At 38.7% G+C, this 19,978-nt stretch overlaps 3 protein-coding genes and 1 non-coding gene across 5 annotated transcripts; 1 reads left to right on the top strand and 3 right to left on the bottom strand.

The window, feature by feature from the left end:
* Nucleotides 1-370: 370 nt before the first annotated feature.
* Nucleotides 371-5,037, bottom strand: LOC103971222 (serine/threonine-protein kinase D6PKL1-like). Its single transcript, XM_009385187.3, has 3 exons — nucleotides 4,817-5,037; nucleotides 2,169-4,059; nucleotides 371-1,419 (listed from the first exon to the last, which is right to left on the bottom strand). The coding sequence occupies exons 2-3, from the start codon at nucleotides 3,824-3,826 to the stop codon at nucleotides 558-560; spliced, it is 2,520 nt and encodes an 839-aa protein (XP_009383462.2). The 5' UTR covers nucleotides 3,827-4,059; nucleotides 4,817-5,037; the 3' UTR covers nucleotides 371-557.
* A 2,603-nt stretch (nucleotides 5,038-7,640) lies between these two features.
* LOC135597171 (purple acid phosphatase 22-like) lies at nucleotides 7,641-9,519 on the bottom strand. The gene is made up of 6 exons (XM_065089761.1): nucleotides 9,494-9,519; nucleotides 9,222-9,366; nucleotides 8,864-9,155; nucleotides 8,233-8,804; nucleotides 8,065-8,153; nucleotides 7,641-7,978 (listed from the first exon to the last, which is right to left on the bottom strand). The coding sequence occupies exons 2-6, from the start codon at nucleotides 9,360-9,362 to the stop codon at nucleotides 7,744-7,746; spliced, it is 1,329 nt and encodes a 442-aa protein (XP_064945833.1). The 5' UTR covers nucleotides 9,363-9,366; nucleotides 9,494-9,519; the 3' UTR covers nucleotides 7,641-7,743.
* Nucleotides 9,520-10,158: 639 nt separating this feature from the next.
* Nucleotides 10,159-14,049, bottom strand: LOC103971220 (uncharacterized). Its single transcript, XR_010481147.1, has 5 exons — nucleotides 13,535-14,049; nucleotides 13,347-13,454; nucleotides 11,244-11,492; nucleotides 10,539-10,711; nucleotides 10,159-10,464 (listed from the first exon to the last, which is right to left on the bottom strand). It is a non-coding gene; the product is annotated as an uncharacterized LOC103971220 (transcript).
* A 266-nt stretch (nucleotides 14,050-14,315) lies between these two features.
* LOC103971218 (uncharacterized) lies at nucleotides 14,316-19,850 on the top strand. Of its 2 annotated transcripts, none has more exons than XM_018820859.2 (5): nucleotides 14,316-14,549; nucleotides 16,636-16,820; nucleotides 16,986-17,197; nucleotides 18,335-18,596; nucleotides 19,300-19,850. In XM_018820859.2, exons 1-5 carry the CDS (start codon nucleotides 14,459-14,461, stop codon nucleotides 19,594-19,596), a joined length of 1,047 nt encoding a protein of 348 aa, XP_018676404.2. In that variant the 5' UTR covers nucleotides 14,316-14,458; the 3' UTR covers nucleotides 19,597-19,850. The 2 variants fall into 2 exon arrangements, with proteins under 2 accessions (XP_018676404.2, XP_009383460.2); XM_009385185.3 differs by having other exon boundaries at nucleotides 14,319-14,549; nucleotides 16,636-16,889.
* The last annotated feature ends 128 nt before the right edge of the window (nucleotides 19,851-19,978 follow it).

Genomic DNA, 19,978 nt, shown 5'->3' with positions numbered 1-19,978 from the left:
TGATGAAGTGTGAAATATAAGGATGAAGCTCTATTAGTATGGTAGCCATTTTAAGTGGATCCTCGCACAAGTTAAGTGGATCATTTAGCTTCTCACGCTCATCAATCCAAATTTTCATACAAACTAAAAGAAAATAATCCATTTCGACTTTGGTTTAAATAAATTGGATAGATGTTGACGTCTAAAAATCCTCAACCTGTTCAGGTAGACTGCTTGTGAATTCATTTCTGCCTTCAAACTCATATTAGTCAACTGATCACATTGTTTCTACTTGTGTCGAGCTTTCTCTGTCATCACACCATGCCAATTTCCATGAATTATTTAGTATTGCTCTTACTAAAATTCTCTTACCAGACAACAACGCCTCTCATAAATCCAAAATAATAAGTGCGGACACAGCACTCAATTTTCTAAAATCATATTCATGTTATTAACAAGGAATAAGAATTTGAACTTGCATTTACATCATAGATAGTGTCACAACAACAGGAAGGAACTGAAGATGTTGGAGGCAACCAAACCGACTAAATCCTTCCATTTAGAGTGGAGAATTTTTACTAAAAGAGCTCAAATTCCACATCCTCTCCACCGTGAGCCCTAAAATCAAGACACTTACCTTCTTTTTTCTTGCGAAATACCACGGGCATCCCGAATTCACAGCTTCGTGGTGTCTCCGGTGGTGCCGCAGAGCGTATTAGGGCCCAATTTAACCCGTCAAAGAATCGGTGCTGCTTAATCTCAGCAGCTCCTGTGACTGATCCCAACCTACCTTCTGGCTCTTTTACCAGCAGACTTCTAATCAAGTCTCTTGCGTGAAAGCTAACAGATGGGTTCTCTGGGAACTTCAAGCTCTGAGAAACCACCTTGGCCAATGTTTCCTCATTTCCAGGTCCTTTGAAGGGTGTTCTACCAAAAAGCAACTCATATAATAAGATCCCAAAGGTCCACCAATCCACAGAGCTTCCATGTCCATCTCCTCTGATGATCTCAGGAGCTAGGTATTCATGGGTCCCAACAAAGGAATTGGAGCGCGCATCAGTGGGCTCCACCACAAGTTGGGGAAGTGGTCTTACTTGCCCGCTCGCTTCAGACTTCAGCTTCTGTGTCTTCTCTACTGTAGAAGATACCAAACGGGGAGTGAAACAAGAAACTTGAACACAAGATGGCCGAAGACAAAGAGGGTCAATGCAGCTATTTTCAGCACAAGGCCCTGAAAGCTTCTTTGCAGACTCTTGCGTGTCTAATGATGACGATCTGAGAAGGGTCGGGCTTACTGAACACCTGAGGGACAAGTCAAAATCTGAGAGCATGATATGACCATCTTCTCGAACCAGGATGTTTTCAGGTTTAAGATCACGGTATATCACACCCAACATGTGTAGGTATTCCAAAGCAAGGAGGACTTCCGCAACATAAAACCTGCAGTTTTCATTGCCAAGAATGAGTTTGTAGCTTTAAGAGGACATGGAAATTCAATTAAAATCTAACTACATAGTTTCCTTAATCACCAGAGTGACCAGAAGTATAATTCAGGTGAAGTGCAGTGACAGATTCTGTCAATATTGCACTCACAATTATGATTTAAGAACTTCATAAACCCATGACGTTGCTATCGCTGAACAAATGCAGCAGCGTACCATCTGAATTATACTTCTCTAGTCTGATGAACCAAAGCCATTCAAGGAAAGTTAATATACACGAGTGGTTTGCATTTTCCAAGCAGACTGCTGTTTCATATGTTTGAAATTTTGTATGATATCAAAAACCCAATAAATGACAGTGATTCAATGAGTACTTCAAAATACCAAAAAGTGATTGTTCAATATGCTTCCAACTGACATTTAGCTAGAAGTTTGCTAATCAAATAATGGTTCATCATTGGCAGTTTCTTTTTACTGAATTAATCTCCTTTGAAGGAGCCTTGTCCAAGAATCTTTTGCTCATCCCCTTGAAGAACGCAAGTATAGCTGATTGAATTAATCTGAATTGGACTCAATGTTATAAAGATCATGCATGTATGCATTATGCATTACCAAATGCTTAAGTTCTCAAAACAGTCTATTTTAGGTTGCTAATGAGACTAGAACAATGGATTTCAACAACTAAAATTGCTTTCAAGATGAGCATGAAACACTGAAGCAATATGTGCACCAGTCTAATTTACATACCTAGCAGCTGACTCAGAGAAACTCCTTCCAGGTTGCTTCTGTCTAACAACATGAAGGTCACCACCTGGACAATACTCCATAATTAAACATGAGAGGCTATCCGTTGTAAAATGAGCATACAGGGTGGGAAGGAATGGATGATCCAGCATTTGCAAAATCTCCCTTTCCGTTTGTGCTCTCAGAATCTTCTTCCTGCTAATCAGAAATTCGATATCCATGACCTTTAATGCAAATAAGCATTCGGAACCAACCAGCTCTGCAAGATAAACAGTTCCAATATCACCACAACCAAGTCGTTTGAGGAGCTTAAAATTCTTTAAACCCAAACTTCTTTGTTGAATTAAGATGTTATGGATGGCCATCCATCTCACATCCCTTGACATGTGAGGCCTACAGCCTTTAATACTAGCATTACTATGTTGGCTCTCTTCACTGATGCTAGTGCTGCTACTGTAATCCCCAATGCTGCTTTTAGAACTATTGGAGCACTCCCCTTTTTCTCTTGCTCTAGAGAATTCACTTGCTTTTGTATCAACATCTATACCACTGCCATAGATATTCGGGCTGGAAAAAAATTTGCTTGCATCACTATCAACATTTTCTGTACCAATTTCAGCGACAGGATTCCTAGTGCTGGATGCAGGAGTGACAGGTTCCTTAGGACAACATGATTTTTTTGTTGGCAGAGTAGCATGTGAAGGGGAGACACTTCCCTTAAAACAATGTGATTTGGTTGTAGACAGAGCAGGACCACTTTTGTAAGGTTCACCACATTTGGTGGAACCACTGGGTGCTGAAGTTGGCTCAGGCTTCCCTTTCCTTTTAGTGGTCTTGTTCCAATGCGTTGGCTTAATTAAAAGTGGGATCACAATGGGCTTTCTTGATGTAACAACTGTCTGGGAGCTAGATACGGATGTTTTGGAAACTGATTTCGCCTTATTTTCTATCACTATTTCAGCTGATTGACTTTCATCGAATTCTTCAGAGGTCGGCTTAATTACATCTTGGATTCTGATCTTAGTTACCTTGGATGTATTAGGAACTGCAGATAGAGGAGATGAAACAGCACTCTCAGTACATGACTCTGAATTTTGCAATTTACCATATACAGTTGCCTTTTTTGATGAATCTGCTGACACCTTTTCAGGCACAACAGAAATTTTGACTAAATTTCTTTTTTCTCCATCAAGAGGAAGACCAGAGTCACTTGATTGAACCACCACCGATGCATAAAGCCTCTTAATTGTTCCAGCCTCAGAAGCCACGGATGAGCCACCTGGTTTTGATAACCTCTTCATGGCAGCCATCTCTGATGCCTGGGAAATGCACAGCCTTCTTAAAGCCTGTTTTAAGGTGACAGATTCCGATATTCCTATTCCTGATGGCCTAGATGCTCCAACTTTAACTGGCTTCTTGAGAGCATTTTTCCACAACAAGTCAACCCTTGGTTGACTGGAAGGACCAAGAACCCTGGATGAGGTCCTGATATCTATCGCCCTCAAAAGCTGATCAAGGTCATCTTCCGCATCCTGGCACTTACCATCTCGTACATTTGGTTTGAGCTTAATACAAAGTGTTTTAGATCCACCATAACAACTGGCCGTATTTGGCTCTTCATTTGATTCAACAATTTCAGAAGTACCACCATGTGAGCCCATCTCTAGGTGATGGTTCAACCAGTCCTTGCAAGAAATGCACCTCAACGGAAAAATCAAATATCAAGGGACAAGCACATCTATCGGAGAACCATCAAATGGTAGTGGAGCAGGAACATGAAGCATCAAGCTCATCTTTATAGATGATATCACTGTATATATTATTATATTTAAAGGACCAGCATGACTTCCCCAAATCATTACAAATCATGATCCTGCAGTAGTTTTACACTGGACTGCATGAAAGAATAAAGAGTATTCTTTAGCACTTGTTCCACAAAAACAAATCAAAAGCTATCTACAGCATGATTAGACCCGAGGCTATCTTTATGCTTTAGGCATTGACTCCATTAACGAAAAAAAAAAAAGAGGTTAAGACTGGTATAGTAGAAACATATAATGACATAGAATTAACTTTTTCCGGTATTTTTTTTTCTTTATGCTTTCGTCGAAATTCTGTGTGCATATTATATTTTGAATATATTCGATCACAATAACCAAAGTTTGAAATACGCAAAGAAAATAAATACTCATAAACAATTGTTCAAAATTGCAGAAACCCTTCCTTCTTTTCTCAATATAATGTTAGATCTGTAGGTTAGGACATAAAGAAAGAGCCTAACTTCAGAATGGTTTTTCCGAAGTACTAAAAGAAAACTAGAAAATGGTGACTACAAAACAGGTAAATAAAAAAAAAAAAAAAAAAGCTTCGCAAAGAAAACTACAGTCATTTAATTCAAACATGCTCCCATTTTCGTGGACAGATCAACCGACTGCAGCACAGTAAATCTCACCCTACGAGTCACCAAATATGAGCGCACTCCAAATAAACCAACAGAGAAACCAAAGAAATTACTGCTGAATAACCAACCACTCGCAATGTCATCAAATTGAGTAGAGAAGACGGGAAAAGAAAGGAAATTTCCCCAGAACAAATCGATCAGCGAAAACCCAGTAAGAGGCGCCTAAGACTCGACGAAGAGAAATGCATACCGCAAGCCAATCCATCACCAATGCCGACACCGGTCCGGATCGATGAGCCAATCCTAGGGTCTCATTCAAGAACCACCAATCGGAGCCAGGGATTGCAATGGGTGATGGCGGATCAAAGGATCTATCTCCGGGTTAGGGTTTTGGAGAGAGCGAGAGAAGAGGAGGTAAGAGAAAGCGGCACGGCAGGAGTGAAATGGCCGTCACGAGGAACAGCACACCGCTCTGAATGATAGAAGAAGAAGAAGAAGAAGCATAAGGCCGAAAAAGAAACCAAAAATATTATTATTATTATGAAGGCCGAATTAGATATTAATTATTTCATTTTCTAAATGAGAGTATATATATATATATATATATAATATTGTGATGCATACGTAATATAAAATACGTAATATAAAAGCGTGAAGATTGTAATTGCATTGCATGGTACCTAAAAGAGAAAAAGGAAAAGGAAAGATCGGACGGCTCCGCAGAAAGCGCCGCCTACATCATGATTGGATCTGCTGGTGGGTCCGGCCTGGCTTCGGGTGGACCGCGGAGTGCTTTAGATGACGAAACAAGACGTGACTTTCTCGAGAATTACACTCTCTGCCACGCTCCATTAACTCCGTGAAAGCGGAGAGTTGTCGGAAGTCATTAATTTTATCTTTGTCTCATATTTTTATTTAACCCTGTTTTTCTTTTGTTTTAAGAAATAAATCTATTGCTGGTTTTCCATTTCTTTAGATTTATTTTTTTTAAAAAGATATTATTAAGTTAAATTTTAAAAATTATTACTTTTTATTTTTTTCATATCCATCTCAAGCCAAACTTTACTTATCATATCAGGATATTTTTAATAATATCCTTTCGATTCTTAAGTCAGTAAACTAATCGAAAACGTCAAACAATTTCAAATTCAGACTCACGTATACATAGAACCAATTTTTAACGGTTTCCATAGTTATTTTTTTCAAATGACATATTTATCTATGAAAATAAGATGCATCAATTTAGATATAATTATCGTTCATACGTCTAACACGTGATATTTAGGTGTCAATCATTTGATGCTAATATATCAATTTTATGGTATAAGGTTTGTCAGTTGCACGTCAACCTCTTAGTGGCACTGAGGAATGAGACACATGATGTCAAGATATTATTCGTTTAACCTAGAGATGTTGTATATTTTGATGTTTTGGTGTTGAAGTATCCATCGTTATTGGATGAGTTATTATATTATATATTTTTTTATTTTTCACCCTGAAAAATAAAGCTACTCTTCACGAGAAGAGTTGGCAGCGTACGCACGAACTCATTTCAGCTTCAAATTTCAAACTCGCATTAAATAAGGAGGAAATGGCAAATACAAATTGATGTGACGAGCTCTGCCATCACGAAGAAGATGAGAACACGGGATGGGATATGATGAGCTCTGCCATCACAATAGGAACAGAGCCTGCAGCTCCTCAACTCCAAATATTTTCTTCCAACTAAAATAAAAGAAAATATTACAAGATTAAAAAAAAAGAACAAAATCAATTTAGTGTTATCTTTTATTTAAATAGATTTGATTAGTATAGAAATATATTACATATACATAATAAGTTATCTATCTTACCTCAATATTTACTCAACGAGGAGAAAAAGAAACTAATTATCTTATTTTGTTATCCATAATTACTATCATTCTTATTATTTTTATATTCCTTTGTTATTAAAAAGAGAGCAGAAGAGTATGGTGATGGTTTAGCATAACATGTGAGGGATCAATAGATATGAAAATAAGAAAATAATACAATTAACTATATTTTTTATGACCTTCATTACAATATTTTAGACCTTTTTTTTTAAAGTCCAAATACAAAATAATAAATATATAAATAAAAATATGTTATCATGTGATGACATATATAAAATAACCACTAAACTAATTAAATTTATTTAAATAAGTAATAGACTAATTTGATCATGGATGATCCAATTGGATCTTATATGGAGGAAGTTGATTGGAGCCAACAATAAGCTAATCTAATATGTTATGTGATCAAACACATATAGGGTAGTTGAATCTATTACAAGTTGACTCTATCAAACTTGGTGTTTCATTTAATTACACCCAGTTTTTTTTTTTCAAATATTTATAACAATCATTATTTTATGACTCAAATCTGACCTCATCATATTTCTTCTAAATTTTGGAACATCTTTTCAATTTATAACAAAATTACACACACACACACATATATATATATATATATATATACCCTATATCCTTGTAAAATCCAAAAACTTACAAATCTTTGCCATTTAATTATCATACAACTAGAATAAAACTGTGTTTAATCCCTTTATTAGGTATGTGTTTTTAAAATTCAAACTAGATAATATTAACTATAGTTAATGGTAATTGTAATGCCTCAACCCAACCAAAAGTCAAGGGCACTACAATCCCACAATTATATAGATTTTCTTATTAGGTATTGTATAGCCTTTTAGGGCATTACAATTAAGATATAGTAAAAAATTTAAATAGAAAAAAATCACTCATTAGACTATATCTCATAGCATTCTGATTAGTCGAAAGTAGGTAAAAATCAAAATTGATTTATAAAAATATGAGTACTGAATTATTATTAATTTCAACTTAAATATTTTAAGTTAATGATTTAAACTCAATATAATTAATAAGCTAGTTATCTCATTTTTTGGGATTTGATTTCGTTCTCATCGTTTACTTTTAAAAATAAATTTAATGAATGTTTTGAAAAATAAATGGCATCATTTATCCTTAAAAAATATGTTCAATGAGTTTTTTTTTTTCTTAAAAAAAGCTTTAAAATAAAGAAAGAAAGAAAAAAGGTTTATCAATGATTTGGAGAGCTAAAACAACAGGTTTTCATGTTTGCATCACCATCCCCCGGTCTCACCTACGTTTCTGAAATCTACAGCTCAACCTTCGTTGAAGCAGATGGAACCCCACCCAGCGGACCCCCACAAGCGGCAGAAGCACTCAAGCTCTCCACCCACACCTGGTCGCCGACGGTGGAGCCGTCGTCCTCGTCGTTGCGGTACCACGACCAGTGAGCATGCGTGCCGTTCACCACCTTCAGCCGCCCGTGCCCGAAGCTTGCCTCCCGGAACAAGGAAAGCGATGCAGACTTGTGATGCTTGTCGAACCTTCACATGATCGCATGGACGGACATCAAAATCTACATCAGAATGCTTCTAGATGACGAGTTACTGTTTCTGTGCGTCCTACTCACTGTAGTGCGAGTCCTTCCCTGTTTCCTCCATCTCCAATGGTTATATACGCAGGCCCGCAAGGGTTTGCCTTGTTGTCGTATGCCCTCGTCTGCACCAAAGCCATCAATTCGGATTTGTTTTGCTGGATCAAAAGCTTAATCCTAACTCGACGGAAGAAGAAGGCTCACGAAGCGCTCATAGGCATGGACGTGGCCTGCAAAGACGACATCCGCGCGAGCTCGGTAGAGCAGCGACTCCATGGCTTGCCTCATGCTCTCCCCCTCCCCCTGATGCGCCAGATTGGTGTTGTACCAAGGCGCATGGAGGAGCGCGACTAGCCAAGGAGTGATCCTCCGGTCGACCTTCGCCAGATCCGCCACCAGCCATTTGTACTGTGCTGAGCTGGCGTTGAAGTCGGCATAGGATCCCAGCATGACGACATGAACGGCACCGGCGACGTCGAAGGAGTAATAGAGGTTGGAGGCGGAGCCGCTCTCCTCGTACGGCATGCGCCACCTGCTGTCGTAGGCTACGAAGGGGTGGCAGTGGAAGACGGGGAAGGCCTCGATATCGTGGTTGCCCTCGGTGACCATCCACGGGCGTTTGCTGGCGTAAGGCTGGACGAAGCGTCCGAAGGAGTCCCACAGCGGCTGCTGCGTGTCTGCGTACGAGAGATCGCCGGGGAGGAGGAGCATGTCGTAGTTCGACTCCGCGACATGCGCCAGCGTCGACGCCGTCCATTCCGTCTGCCCGAGATCACCTGTAGACAAAGATCTTCAGCAAGAACAGCACTCCTCGCAACAAGCACGAGCATCGAACCTATGACGGCAAACTCGATGGGGAGAGCTGCAGGCGGGGTTTTGAAGCTGAATTCTTGGTCGATTCCACCGCAGCGGTAGTAGTACACCGTGTCGGGCTCCAGAGGCCCGATCGTGACGTGGTGGATCTTGCCGGAGGTGTAGAAGAAGTAAATGTAGGAAGTGTGCTCTCCGGTGGCGGCGGTGTCATACTTCCCGGACACCTTCCCGTACTCCACCAGCGAAGGAACATGCCTGTCGTCGGTGATCCATGAAACCCTCGTGTGATCTGCGGCGACTGCTGAGACATGGACCTAATCACAGCGGAAGTCACGATCACTTCATTGATGACTGCATGAATCAGAACTAACACTGCACACCTGTTGTGGGTGGGACGAAGACTTGGTGTGGGCTGTTTCGATGATCCTCCCCGGTGGCGGCCGTGTGTATCCGGAGGCCTGAAGAGAGACCAGGAAGAGCAAGACGAGGCGCAGAGGGGAAGACCATGGCCGTCTTTCCATCTTCCTTCTTGGGGTGGAAGAGATCACGGACTGAGATCGTTAGATATAAAGAAAGATTAGGTTGGCAAAATTGATGTCCAAACTTGAAAGCAAACTCGGATCGAGGAGAAAAAGCATTGTAAGGTGCACACTTGCATATGCTTTCAGCATCAGCATACAACAAACATCCTCCTCCTCGTCTCCATCAAGGTGTTTTCTTGGCTTATTTGAGCGAGCAAGCAAGCAAGCCATGGGACACACTCTATGTTATCCTGTCCCTTGCTATGCAAAAACTACACGCTATCTAAAACAAGTAAAGATGCTTGCAAATCTAAGTTGATAGATATATGTGACATGGGTAAGTATAGATATGTGATTATGCTATTATGTGTAAATTTTTAATATAAAAAAAAAATTAAAATTAAAAAATCATAGATCAAATTTAATATCTTTTCGATGCTATTATACTTTTATACGAGAGTAAAGAGGATAATTAAGAGATTCACTTTGCATATAAACCTCCTAAAAATTCTACTATTAATCAGTGAATGCAAAGATATTATGTACACTTTGCCGGTAAATATTATATCTTAAAATTCAAATTTTATTTTAGATATTTTTATTAAAAATGTTTTCTTGTATTTTTAAAATATTTATATTCTTCTAAATGCTCATTGATTTGATAAAAATTTCTTTGGTCACTTTCTGATCCTATCTACTATCTTCCTGCATTCTATATATTCTTTTTGTACAGTAATCATATCAATGTCTCCACGAAAGGTTTGGAATAGATGTTCGACAGTGATTCACACCTGAGTTCCTTCTAAACTATATTTTGAATTCTCTCTCATTTGTAATATTTTATACATCTTAATCAGAAAATACAACTGATACATCAATTCAGATCGTAGCTTGGGCTTTTAAGAACATACAAATCTCTCTGTCGGGTGGTGTTCTCTTCACAAACCCCCTACATGATGAAGGATCAAGAAGACCTTCCAAGACAACGAGCTGATCCAACAGAGCAAACTTCTCATCTTCCAGAGTTCTTACCTCTGCATCAAGCTTTCTTCCTCCAGCAATAAGTATTTGCGCCGTAGTGCCCTGCAGTAGTCACTGGATCCTGAGGAATCACACAAAGAATCAGGAGTTGACCTGTCTGTCTGTCTGTCTGTCGGATATGGTGGAAAGACTCACTTTACAGGCCTCTCTTGGATCCATTTTGTGGCTTGTTGGACAGATGGGAAGCTTCTTTTCCCCCAACACTCTTCTTTGATCTGAACTGCAGTAGACATCCATTTCGATGGTTTCTTCTTTTGTGGTTTAACGTTGATCGCGTCTTCTGGTGGAGTCATCCGTGAATCTTGCAACTAACAAGATAGGAAGAACAAAATGGCTTTTCCTCAAGCTCCAATATAAACTAATAAAATTACTAAATCAATTTAAAATATGGCCAAATTGTCAACATGGAAGAGATATTTATGATTCATGCCACAAGAAGTCCAAACTGAAGCAGAACAATGTAGCCAGGGTTCCTAAAAACCAATAGGTAAGGCACAAGCAAAACTTTGCCGAGAAGCAAGACAAGGGAAGAGAGAGAGAGAGAGAGAGGATAGGTGGGATGGGTATAACTCCCATCTTAACTTGCATGTCATCTCTACAGGTAACCATTTGAAAATGCTCAGTTGACTCCAATAGAAGTGGCAAGAACCTAGTTGCCTTTTTTTTTTGGCATAAATAAAATTAACATTATCAATGCCAATCTCAAGCCTAGCTAAAAAGGGTATATGTTTATGTTAGATCATTGTCAATCAATATAAAACTATATCAAATCTCATGAACATAGATCTTGACAGATTTTAGTATAGAACTATATCATCACCAAAAAGTGACGTAAGGTACCTTCACCACTTAGATGTCTCAAATTGCAAAATGAGGGTTAGGAGGTCGTCCAAAAGTGGCCCATTACATCGGTGCTCAAATGTAGTGCCAAGTAGATAAAAGTTTTCTCATTGTTTTGGATCAATGAGAATAAAAAATTGATGTTCGAACTCCACCAGAAAAGAAGATCCGAAGGCCAAATATGAAGCCACTAGACTGATTTGATCAAACTTGATTCAGTTGTGTTCCAATCTTTTAGTCCACTGTTAGCTGAAACAGAGCCAAAACAAATCCAAAAGCAAATCAGTGTATCTTTTGTAAAAAGAAGCTAAAAATCAACTCCTCAAACAAAAAAGTAAGGAAAATATGTTTTGCATAATTGCAATTTCCATTAGGTGTAAATACACATGCTTCCTCAGGATCATGACAGAAACCAAAACAGTCTAGTAAACCCACAGTACAATAAAATTATGTAACAAACTTTAGATCATTTTCATAATAATAAACTACTGGTAAATCCATGCAAAAGTTCAATGTCACTGATAAAAGGATGGATCATTTCTGTGAATGTCAAAATTGACTGCTCCAAAAGCTCATAACCAATAAACAAAATATGAATTTGCAGAACACTAGCACAATGTAAAAATAAAAAACCATTTCTGATACACATTCCTGATCTAGAAAATATTCAGCAGCCTAGTATCATAGTCGATGCCTATGCATGAATTCTCAAGTCACAGAAACCTTTGGAGAAAGAAAACCAAAACAGCAAAGTCATTATAAGATTTAAAGGATCAGATTGGAAATTTGATCAGTGAAGAAAACATGATAGCAATCAGATGGCATCTACTCGGAATATAGGGAGAAGTCTAGGTCAACATTTAATACTAAAATGCAGCCCACGCCTTTTTTTCCAACCCATTGCCATGCCTAAACATGAACTGTTTAATATAGAAGAGGTTGCGAAAGCACAGTGCCACAACTTGAGCAAGGGCCAGGGCCCTCTTCCTTGTCCAAAAGCCATCTCATTACAATCATATATTTCTTACTCAGACCTTTTACACAAGCCATCATATCCTTTCTTTGAACCAAAGACAGACATGAAATGAAGTACATCAATGGAGTGTAAACCCTTTCAGATTTAGGAGCAAATTGTCCAACAAACAAAGGAACAGCTCAAAATGTAGAAACCATTAAAACACAAACAAATGCGCATAATTTGCAGCCACAGCCAAAGAAACCACTAATAAGTAATTATGTTAGCCAAATAAGAAAATTGCAAGTTTAAGAGTGATGAAAACACACTGGAACCAACATTTCTGAAATTTTCTGACGAAACCTTGTCAGTTTAATTGCTGCTTCTAACTATTTATATACTCGGGGCATCAATAGGTACTCCAAATGAACTAAAGTAATCTATAAAAGAAAAATTAGGGGAAAAAGTGAGACTACTTTAGACTGTGACCTGAGACGTATGTTGACCCAAAGAGTGAAGAGATCTAGAAATGTAAAAAGATGAAAAAAGGGAGCATAAAAAGGAATTACTCGGTATTATTTGTTATATATACATCATAATGCAGGTAAAAGAAATGTGATGATATGTTGGTAAATATATATCTTTCTAAAAGTTTGCATAAAATCTAATACATCAAAATAACAAATAAACATGTCACGAGCTAAAACATTTATTCATCACTGGATATTTCTAGCAAAGAGGTAGCAAAATCTAATACAATTACTTATTGAAATGAAAGTAACATTACATTGACGCACTGACCCCAGACATGAAAGAACATGGAACAAAAAACTCATTGAGGGATGATTGATATGCTAGGTAATTGGTTTAACGTGAACCATTAATCAGGTATCAGTGTCAACCTCACTGTGGGAAGATACAGAATTCGATTCAGCATGGATCTGACTGCAATGAGGAAAACTATTTCTCTATTCTACATCAGAAAGGTCCCTTCTTTCGGTAACGAATTCCCACCCAGTGGGAAGCACAATAATAAAACATACCAACTTCTACAACTATCAATGTGAAACACATGTAAGCATAGCCATCGTTCTACAACGAAGTTAAAAGATGTCGATCCATGGAATAGAATAAGGAGGCGGTCAGACCTTGAAAGGATGGAGCTTCCCCTAACAGCCCTAACCTTGAATGTCTGTTAGCATCATCAGATGTCCAAAATACGCCTATGTTTCTCGATCCCAAGAGGGAGTAGGGATCTGGCAATAAGGCAGATGAACAGGAAGATGAAATCTTCTACATCTACACGATCAAGAAACGAGAAAGGACCTTGTCTCACCGTGCCGCTAGTCCTCGCCCTTCGCCGCCACTAGGCGGTACGCCCTGCTGCGGCCCGTTTCGTCGGCGGCTGCAATCGCCATCGATACGGAAGGGAGACGGCGGATGAGGAAGACGGAGAGGCGAAGAAGATAGAGGAAGGGAACGGGAGTTCGGGCCGGCTACTCCAAGCTAGGGTTTGTTTTTAGGCTATCTGTCTGTCTGTCTCTCTCTCTCTCTTGTCGTCGGCGTATTCTCACCACGAGGGAATCGAAGGGCTCGAGCTTCTGCTAGGCTGCGACGAGGCCGTCGAAGGCATGCTGCGGCCGGTGGTGATGGATTGCTCCAGAAGCTTGCGCAGGGAGAAAATGACTGCAGCGGCAATGGAGAGGGAGCCGATGGCGGCGGAAGCGGAGGGAGAGGACGACGGCACATCCAACCCGAATCCAACATAAAAATACGGGTATAGGTTACTTAAATAGAATGCGCGGATCTTCAATTCAAATCCGATAGTATACATGAAGTTGTTCCACATCTTTGTTTTCATGATGTCACCTGATGGGCACACCAAACCAAACCATCACGTTCCTAACACGTGACTGAGAGCAAATTTTTTATTCTAAAAAACCGTGATATAAGAAATCGTTACAAAGATATTTATATAAATATAAATCACTATCTTCAAAATGACAACAAAAAATATTTTCAAAGTATAAAACGATAATATTATTTTGATTTCAATAAATAAAAAAATTTGGCTAATGTTGGTGGTTGTTACACGATTACGGACCGCTCCGAACTCCTATGAGTGACTGTCCGAGGGAGATCGATAGGCGAATTGGGGATCATAGTGCGTTGACTCACGTCTCTTTATATTGCCCGTTTATCGGCGCCTGTGTCGAGCCGAGGGAAGAGGAGAAGGGAAGCGAGACCAGCGAGCAAGGCGATGGCGGGCACGATCCGGAAGGTCTCGGCCGCATCTGCAAGAGCTCACACCAGAAAGAAGACGCACGCCGTTTCCTCTTTCCTCCCTCGAGGTCTCCATCTCTTTTCGCCTCTGTTTCGTTTTCGTCTTTAGGGCTTCACGGATTCTCTCTCTTTTTTCTCTCATTTCAATATCAGGTTTCGTGATTTCTGGTTGTTGAGCACTGTGAAGGTCCCAAAAGCAGCACATGTACTTTCTGGTTCCAGTGATCTGTAGGTTTGTACACTGCAAAACATGATTGGACTTGTTGACCATAGAACAAGTTCAAATTGGATGGTGGCCGAAGCACTAGGGTTCTTGTGGTCCTTGTTCCGACACCTGTAATTACATTAGGTGGTGGGTTCTAGCATCTGCTGAGTGATCGAGATTTGCGAGGTGGTTATGGTGTAATTTGTAATCCTGGAATGTATGCTTTGAAGTCATTTGAAGTTGCTTTATGAGGATATTAGAACTAGGGATGTAGGAATACTTGAAATCTAAACCCTTTTTAAGTGATCTGAAGCTGATGAAATTGACCTGAGGAGTATCTTCCCGTGAATCAAATTTTTACTACTCATTGATGTTAGGAACGGTTGCTAGATCTCTCTAGAGAGAGGAAGTCGAAGTAAAGTTAGGAACAGATGCTACATCTCAACTTTCTCATGCAAGGTTGGAAAATTGATGATCTTAGTAACACGTTAATGGTGGAGATAATTCCGATGTTCTTAATGTTAAATACCTGTATGCTTCGATCACATCACTCATTGGTGCTACTAACTGGATGAACATCAGTCTCATGTACTTTTTTATTACAGTCTGTTTTTCTTTATTGGTGAAGATATCCAAGAGTAGTGACAAGAAGTCCTTGCCTACTGATGTGAAGATTTCTATATGTATTTTCTCTTTTCAGTTCTATGATACCTATGTGTGTGTGCGTGTCCTATTCTCCTTTTGTGGTTGTGGTAGATATATTTATGTGTATCCATGTGTATGTATGCACATCCATGTATGTGATGTATTTATGTTTGTGCTGTATTCCTAAGATATTAGTCCCACGATTGCTGAGTTTGAACTAAATGATGTTTTTCTCCCTTTTCTTTTTAATTTAGTCACATGATGGTGTTTAGCCACTACAAGGCAAGGTATTTAATTTCTGGTACCGGACCCATGCGAATCCATGGCTTGAGCGGCATGGATCCGGTATGTTGTAATATAATGATACATGGTACGCTAGAACATATTGTGGTACCATGCTGCTAGGGGAGGTGGGGAGGATGTAGAAGAAGAAGAAGAAGGAAGGAAGGAAGGAGGAGATATACCATAGATGAGGTTGGCGGTTGGCAGCAGGCTTTGAGCGCACTGGTGGCAGCAGGGGTTGGTGGTGGTCGAGTGACTGATAGAGGTGATTAATGTTCGTGAATCACGAGTCCTAGGCGACGGGATGTTTAAAAGAAAAAAAAAGAGAGAAAAAGACAACTGTTAAATGGAAAAATAGACTGGACCAAACCTCCTAAAGTAAGGTGATCCATCTACTGCACTAGAACTGATAAATACCGGTCGGTATGGACTGGTCTGGGCAAAATTGAACTCCATGCTACAAAATCACATTCATAGACATTGTAATACTTAGTTTGGCTTATATGTACTTACTTTTATGCCTCTAAGCAAATAGTTTCACAGTGGAATTGTACCATTTTTTCAAAGCAAATTACAGATCTTATCTTTACATTTATGTTTCCCTAATTTGTCTTTCATCTCTCTCTATTGCTTTATTTTATGCTATGGAGCCATGCCCAAATTTTATGGACACTAATTCTCACACACACATGTATGTATGTATATGTGTGTGTGTGTGCATGCACGCTATGCATGTGCTCCACGATTCTTGAGTTATCTTACAATTAATATCATACTGGTTCAATGTGTACACTGTAAATCATCAGCAAAATTATAGTTGAAATGATTATTTATATATTAGTGGTTTCTTAGGCAAAAATCACTCATATGTCATTTTGTGGCTACTGCTTTTCTTATGATTTATGCATATAAGAGGACATGTTTGGCATGGGAGGGAGGAAAAGAGGGTAGCCCATGTAGCAATCCTTAATTTTCTACAATTTCTTTCTTAAACTGATTAAAGTATAATTTTCACAATACAGGGATGATAAAGAAACTTTCAGTTGTTCTTTTCATTGGCCTAGTCGCTTGGTCATATCAGGCAATCCAGCCCACCCCTCCTAAGATATGTGGATCCCCAGATGGCCCTCCTGTTACATCATCCAGAATCAAACTCAAAGATGGCAGACATTTGGCCTACACAGAAAATGGTGTTCCAAAAGAAAAGGCAAAGTACAAGATCGTTTTTATCCATGGTTTTAACTGTTGCAAATTTGATGTGATTCCCATATCTCCGGTACTGATCACTGTTCATGTCTTTAAGTTTTCCCAATATTGTCTAACTGTGTAACCACACTGGCAAGTAAGACTAATGGACCGTGTAAATTTTCAGGCATTGCTTGAAGAACTAGGGATTTACTTACTATCATTTGATAGAGCTGGATATGGAGAGAGTGATCCTCACCCAAAGATGACAGAGAAAAGCACAGCACTGGATATCGAAGAGCTTGCCGACAAGTTGGAGCTTGGATCAAAATTCTACATTATTGGGTTTTCTATGGGAGGAGAGATTGGTTGGACATGTTTGAAATTTATTCCTCATAGGTATGAACCAGAGATTTTCACTAGTTTCAGAAGAATTTTCATATTGAATCTGAACGAGTTTTATTCTTTGATGTGTAGCATTGCTTTCTATAGAAGAATTCATGAGTTACTCCTACTGTTAGACTTATTCTTTTGCTAAGAGTAACTTTTGTTTATTAGTTACATGATTTCAAACTGCATTCAAAAGGATTTTCTCCTTTTGTTCTTTCTAAATTTGGCTTTGTGCTGTTTAGCTGACCTATTATTATGATTATTATATTTATCCTCATCCAGAGTCATGTTCAATAAAAATTAGCAATCTTAATGTCTAAAAGTATGCAAGTTAAAACTTTGTGATACATTTTTATGCCTCAGGTGTAGTTATTTTGTCTCTGACTTGACATACTGTAACCTGACAGTGAAAACGCAGCTACAGAATATTACAATACCTGATACTATTATTTAACTACAGAAATATATGACATCTCCAGGAGACAATGTCGTTTATAATTCCAGATATCATATGTTTAAGCATATTATTATCACCAAATTCATTAAATTCATATCACAGGTTTGAGGTGCATTTCACATTCTTTTTCTTCTACATAGTAAGTGAGCACATTCTAGCATTAGTTAGTGAAAGTTTCAAATAAAACACCCGAAAAATGCAAAGTGATGACAATTGTCCTGATGCTGAGAGATAATAAGGATGCAGGGAACTCCATCAAATATCTCCTACTTAGTTTAGTGGAATATTGATATGGTGGTGGAACTAAAATCTGGCCACATCCATTTCAAACTGACTACCAAACCATCAGAAGATCATCCCTAAAGTTTCTTCAATCTCAGCAATCTCAATTTTGGAGACTTCAAATTACACGATGTGGGAAATTCTCCTAAGCATTCTGTAAGACAACTTTATTAATAAAGTGGATTTTTATATTATTAACTACTATGTTTCCTTCTTCATGTGACGACTTATGTTTCAGTTTGCTTTCATTGATGGTTTCATGAAAAGAAAAAGCTAATGCCAAAGATAAATAAAAGTTCTTTGACTTTCTTAATATGTAGTAATTTATCTTCTTTGGAAAAATATTTCCAACAAGGTTTCTAAGAGGCAAATTCTTTTGACATCTCCTGAATTTATTATTGTGACAGACTTGCTGGAGCAGCAATAGTTGCCCCTGTTGCCAACTACTGGTGGCGTGGTTTTCCTTCCAATTTATCTAAGAAAGCTTATAATCAGCAGTTCCTACAAGATAAATGGGCAATTGGGATAGCTCATTATGCTCCTTGGTTGACATACTGGTGGAACACTCAGAAATTATTTCCTGGATCAAGTGTGATATCTCAACGTGTTGATGGCTTTTCTGCTGAAGACCTAAAGCTTTTACCAAAATTTGCAGCCAGAGGGTATCAGGTAGTACACTCCTCTGTAATATGCTTTTCCGTCTTTAGCTATTATTTCTGGCTCATGTAGGATTATTTCATTACCCATGATGAACAGCATAGAGTTTAGTTTATGTTACCCAAATTAAAAGCAGAAAGCTCAGTTTATTGCTTTGGGTGATTACCATGTTTCAGTCACATGGTATTTGTCTACTTTAGCCGTAAAGATTTTGGATCTAAATTATGTAGAAGGATCAGCGGATATGTTCGTGTTGCTAGATGGGAAATAAAAATGGAGAAAAGACTGTTGAGTAACAAACTAGGTGCCCCCTTACAACAGTAATTGCTCAAAGAACAAGTTTAAAAACATATATTGAAGTTTGAAGAAAACCCTATAAGCTCTTAGATTGGATCATGAAAATTTATTGCCAAACACAATGCACAGTGTTTTTTGTTCATATCAGGATTTGCTTAAAAGAAAAGCTTAATTGATATAGAGAACTGTTTCTTGAATTTGAATGCTCTTCAGCCCCATAGGTTTTGTAAATAGGTAGGAAAAACCCAGTCATGTACTCTTGGAACACTATGCTACCAACATAGTCCCTATTTGCAGAGAAAAAATTATCTAATCATATTGTCGGGATTATCTGAAGTTATTTGGAGATAACTGGCTTTCTTAGCAACATCCCCATGTTGTTATATGCTGATCCAACATATCTATTTGCAAATGATAGGCACAAATAAGGCAACAAGGAGAATTCGAGTCCATTCATCGTGACATGATGGTTAATTTTGGACACTGGGACTTTAGCCCTTTGGAACTTGATAACCCATTCCCTAACAATGAAGGATCTGTTCACCTATGGCATGGAGCAGAGGATCTGATTGTGCCGGTCATCCTGTCACGCTATATCAGCCAAAAATTGCCCTGGGTTCATTACCATGAGCTTCCAGATGCCGGCCACCTGTTCCCGTTGGCAGATGGCATGAGTGATGCTATCGTGAAAGCACTTGTGCTCGGAGACAATTAGTCTCTTGTATCATCAGTTTCATTATTTCCCCATCTTAAGAACTTGAGAGGCCCAGGTTTCTTTTCCTTTGAAACAGCATCTTTTTTTTCTGTAATGTAATGTCCTTTCCTGCGGTGGCCAGTAGGTATTGGATCATAGTTTGTTAATTATAATACACTTTTGGAGGACCACTGCAGCATTATTTCAAGCGTGATATTTATAGCAAAACAGAAACATATGATGTTTTTAGATCAGTAGTAAATATATTTTTAGCACATTTTGGTGGGTGGGTGGGTAGTATAAAAAACAAGGTCTTCATATTTGATAAGAATGCCCTCTGATCTGTTTTTGCTAGTTGAGCCAAGAGATGACCAACTTAGCTATTTTATTCGCTTGTGTGCTT

Source organism: Musa acuminata, chromosome BXJ1-11 (assembly GCF_036884655.1).
Source record: "Musa acuminata AAA Group cultivar baxijiao chromosome BXJ1-11, Cavendish_Baxijiao_AAA, whole genome shotgun sequence".
In the NCBI taxonomy this organism is placed as follows: Eukaryota; Viridiplantae; Streptophyta; class Magnoliopsida; order Zingiberales; family Musaceae; genus Musa; species Musa acuminata.
The sequence above is the reverse complement of the archived record's forward strand: the minus strand, read 5'-3'. Positions and strand labels throughout refer to the sequence as shown.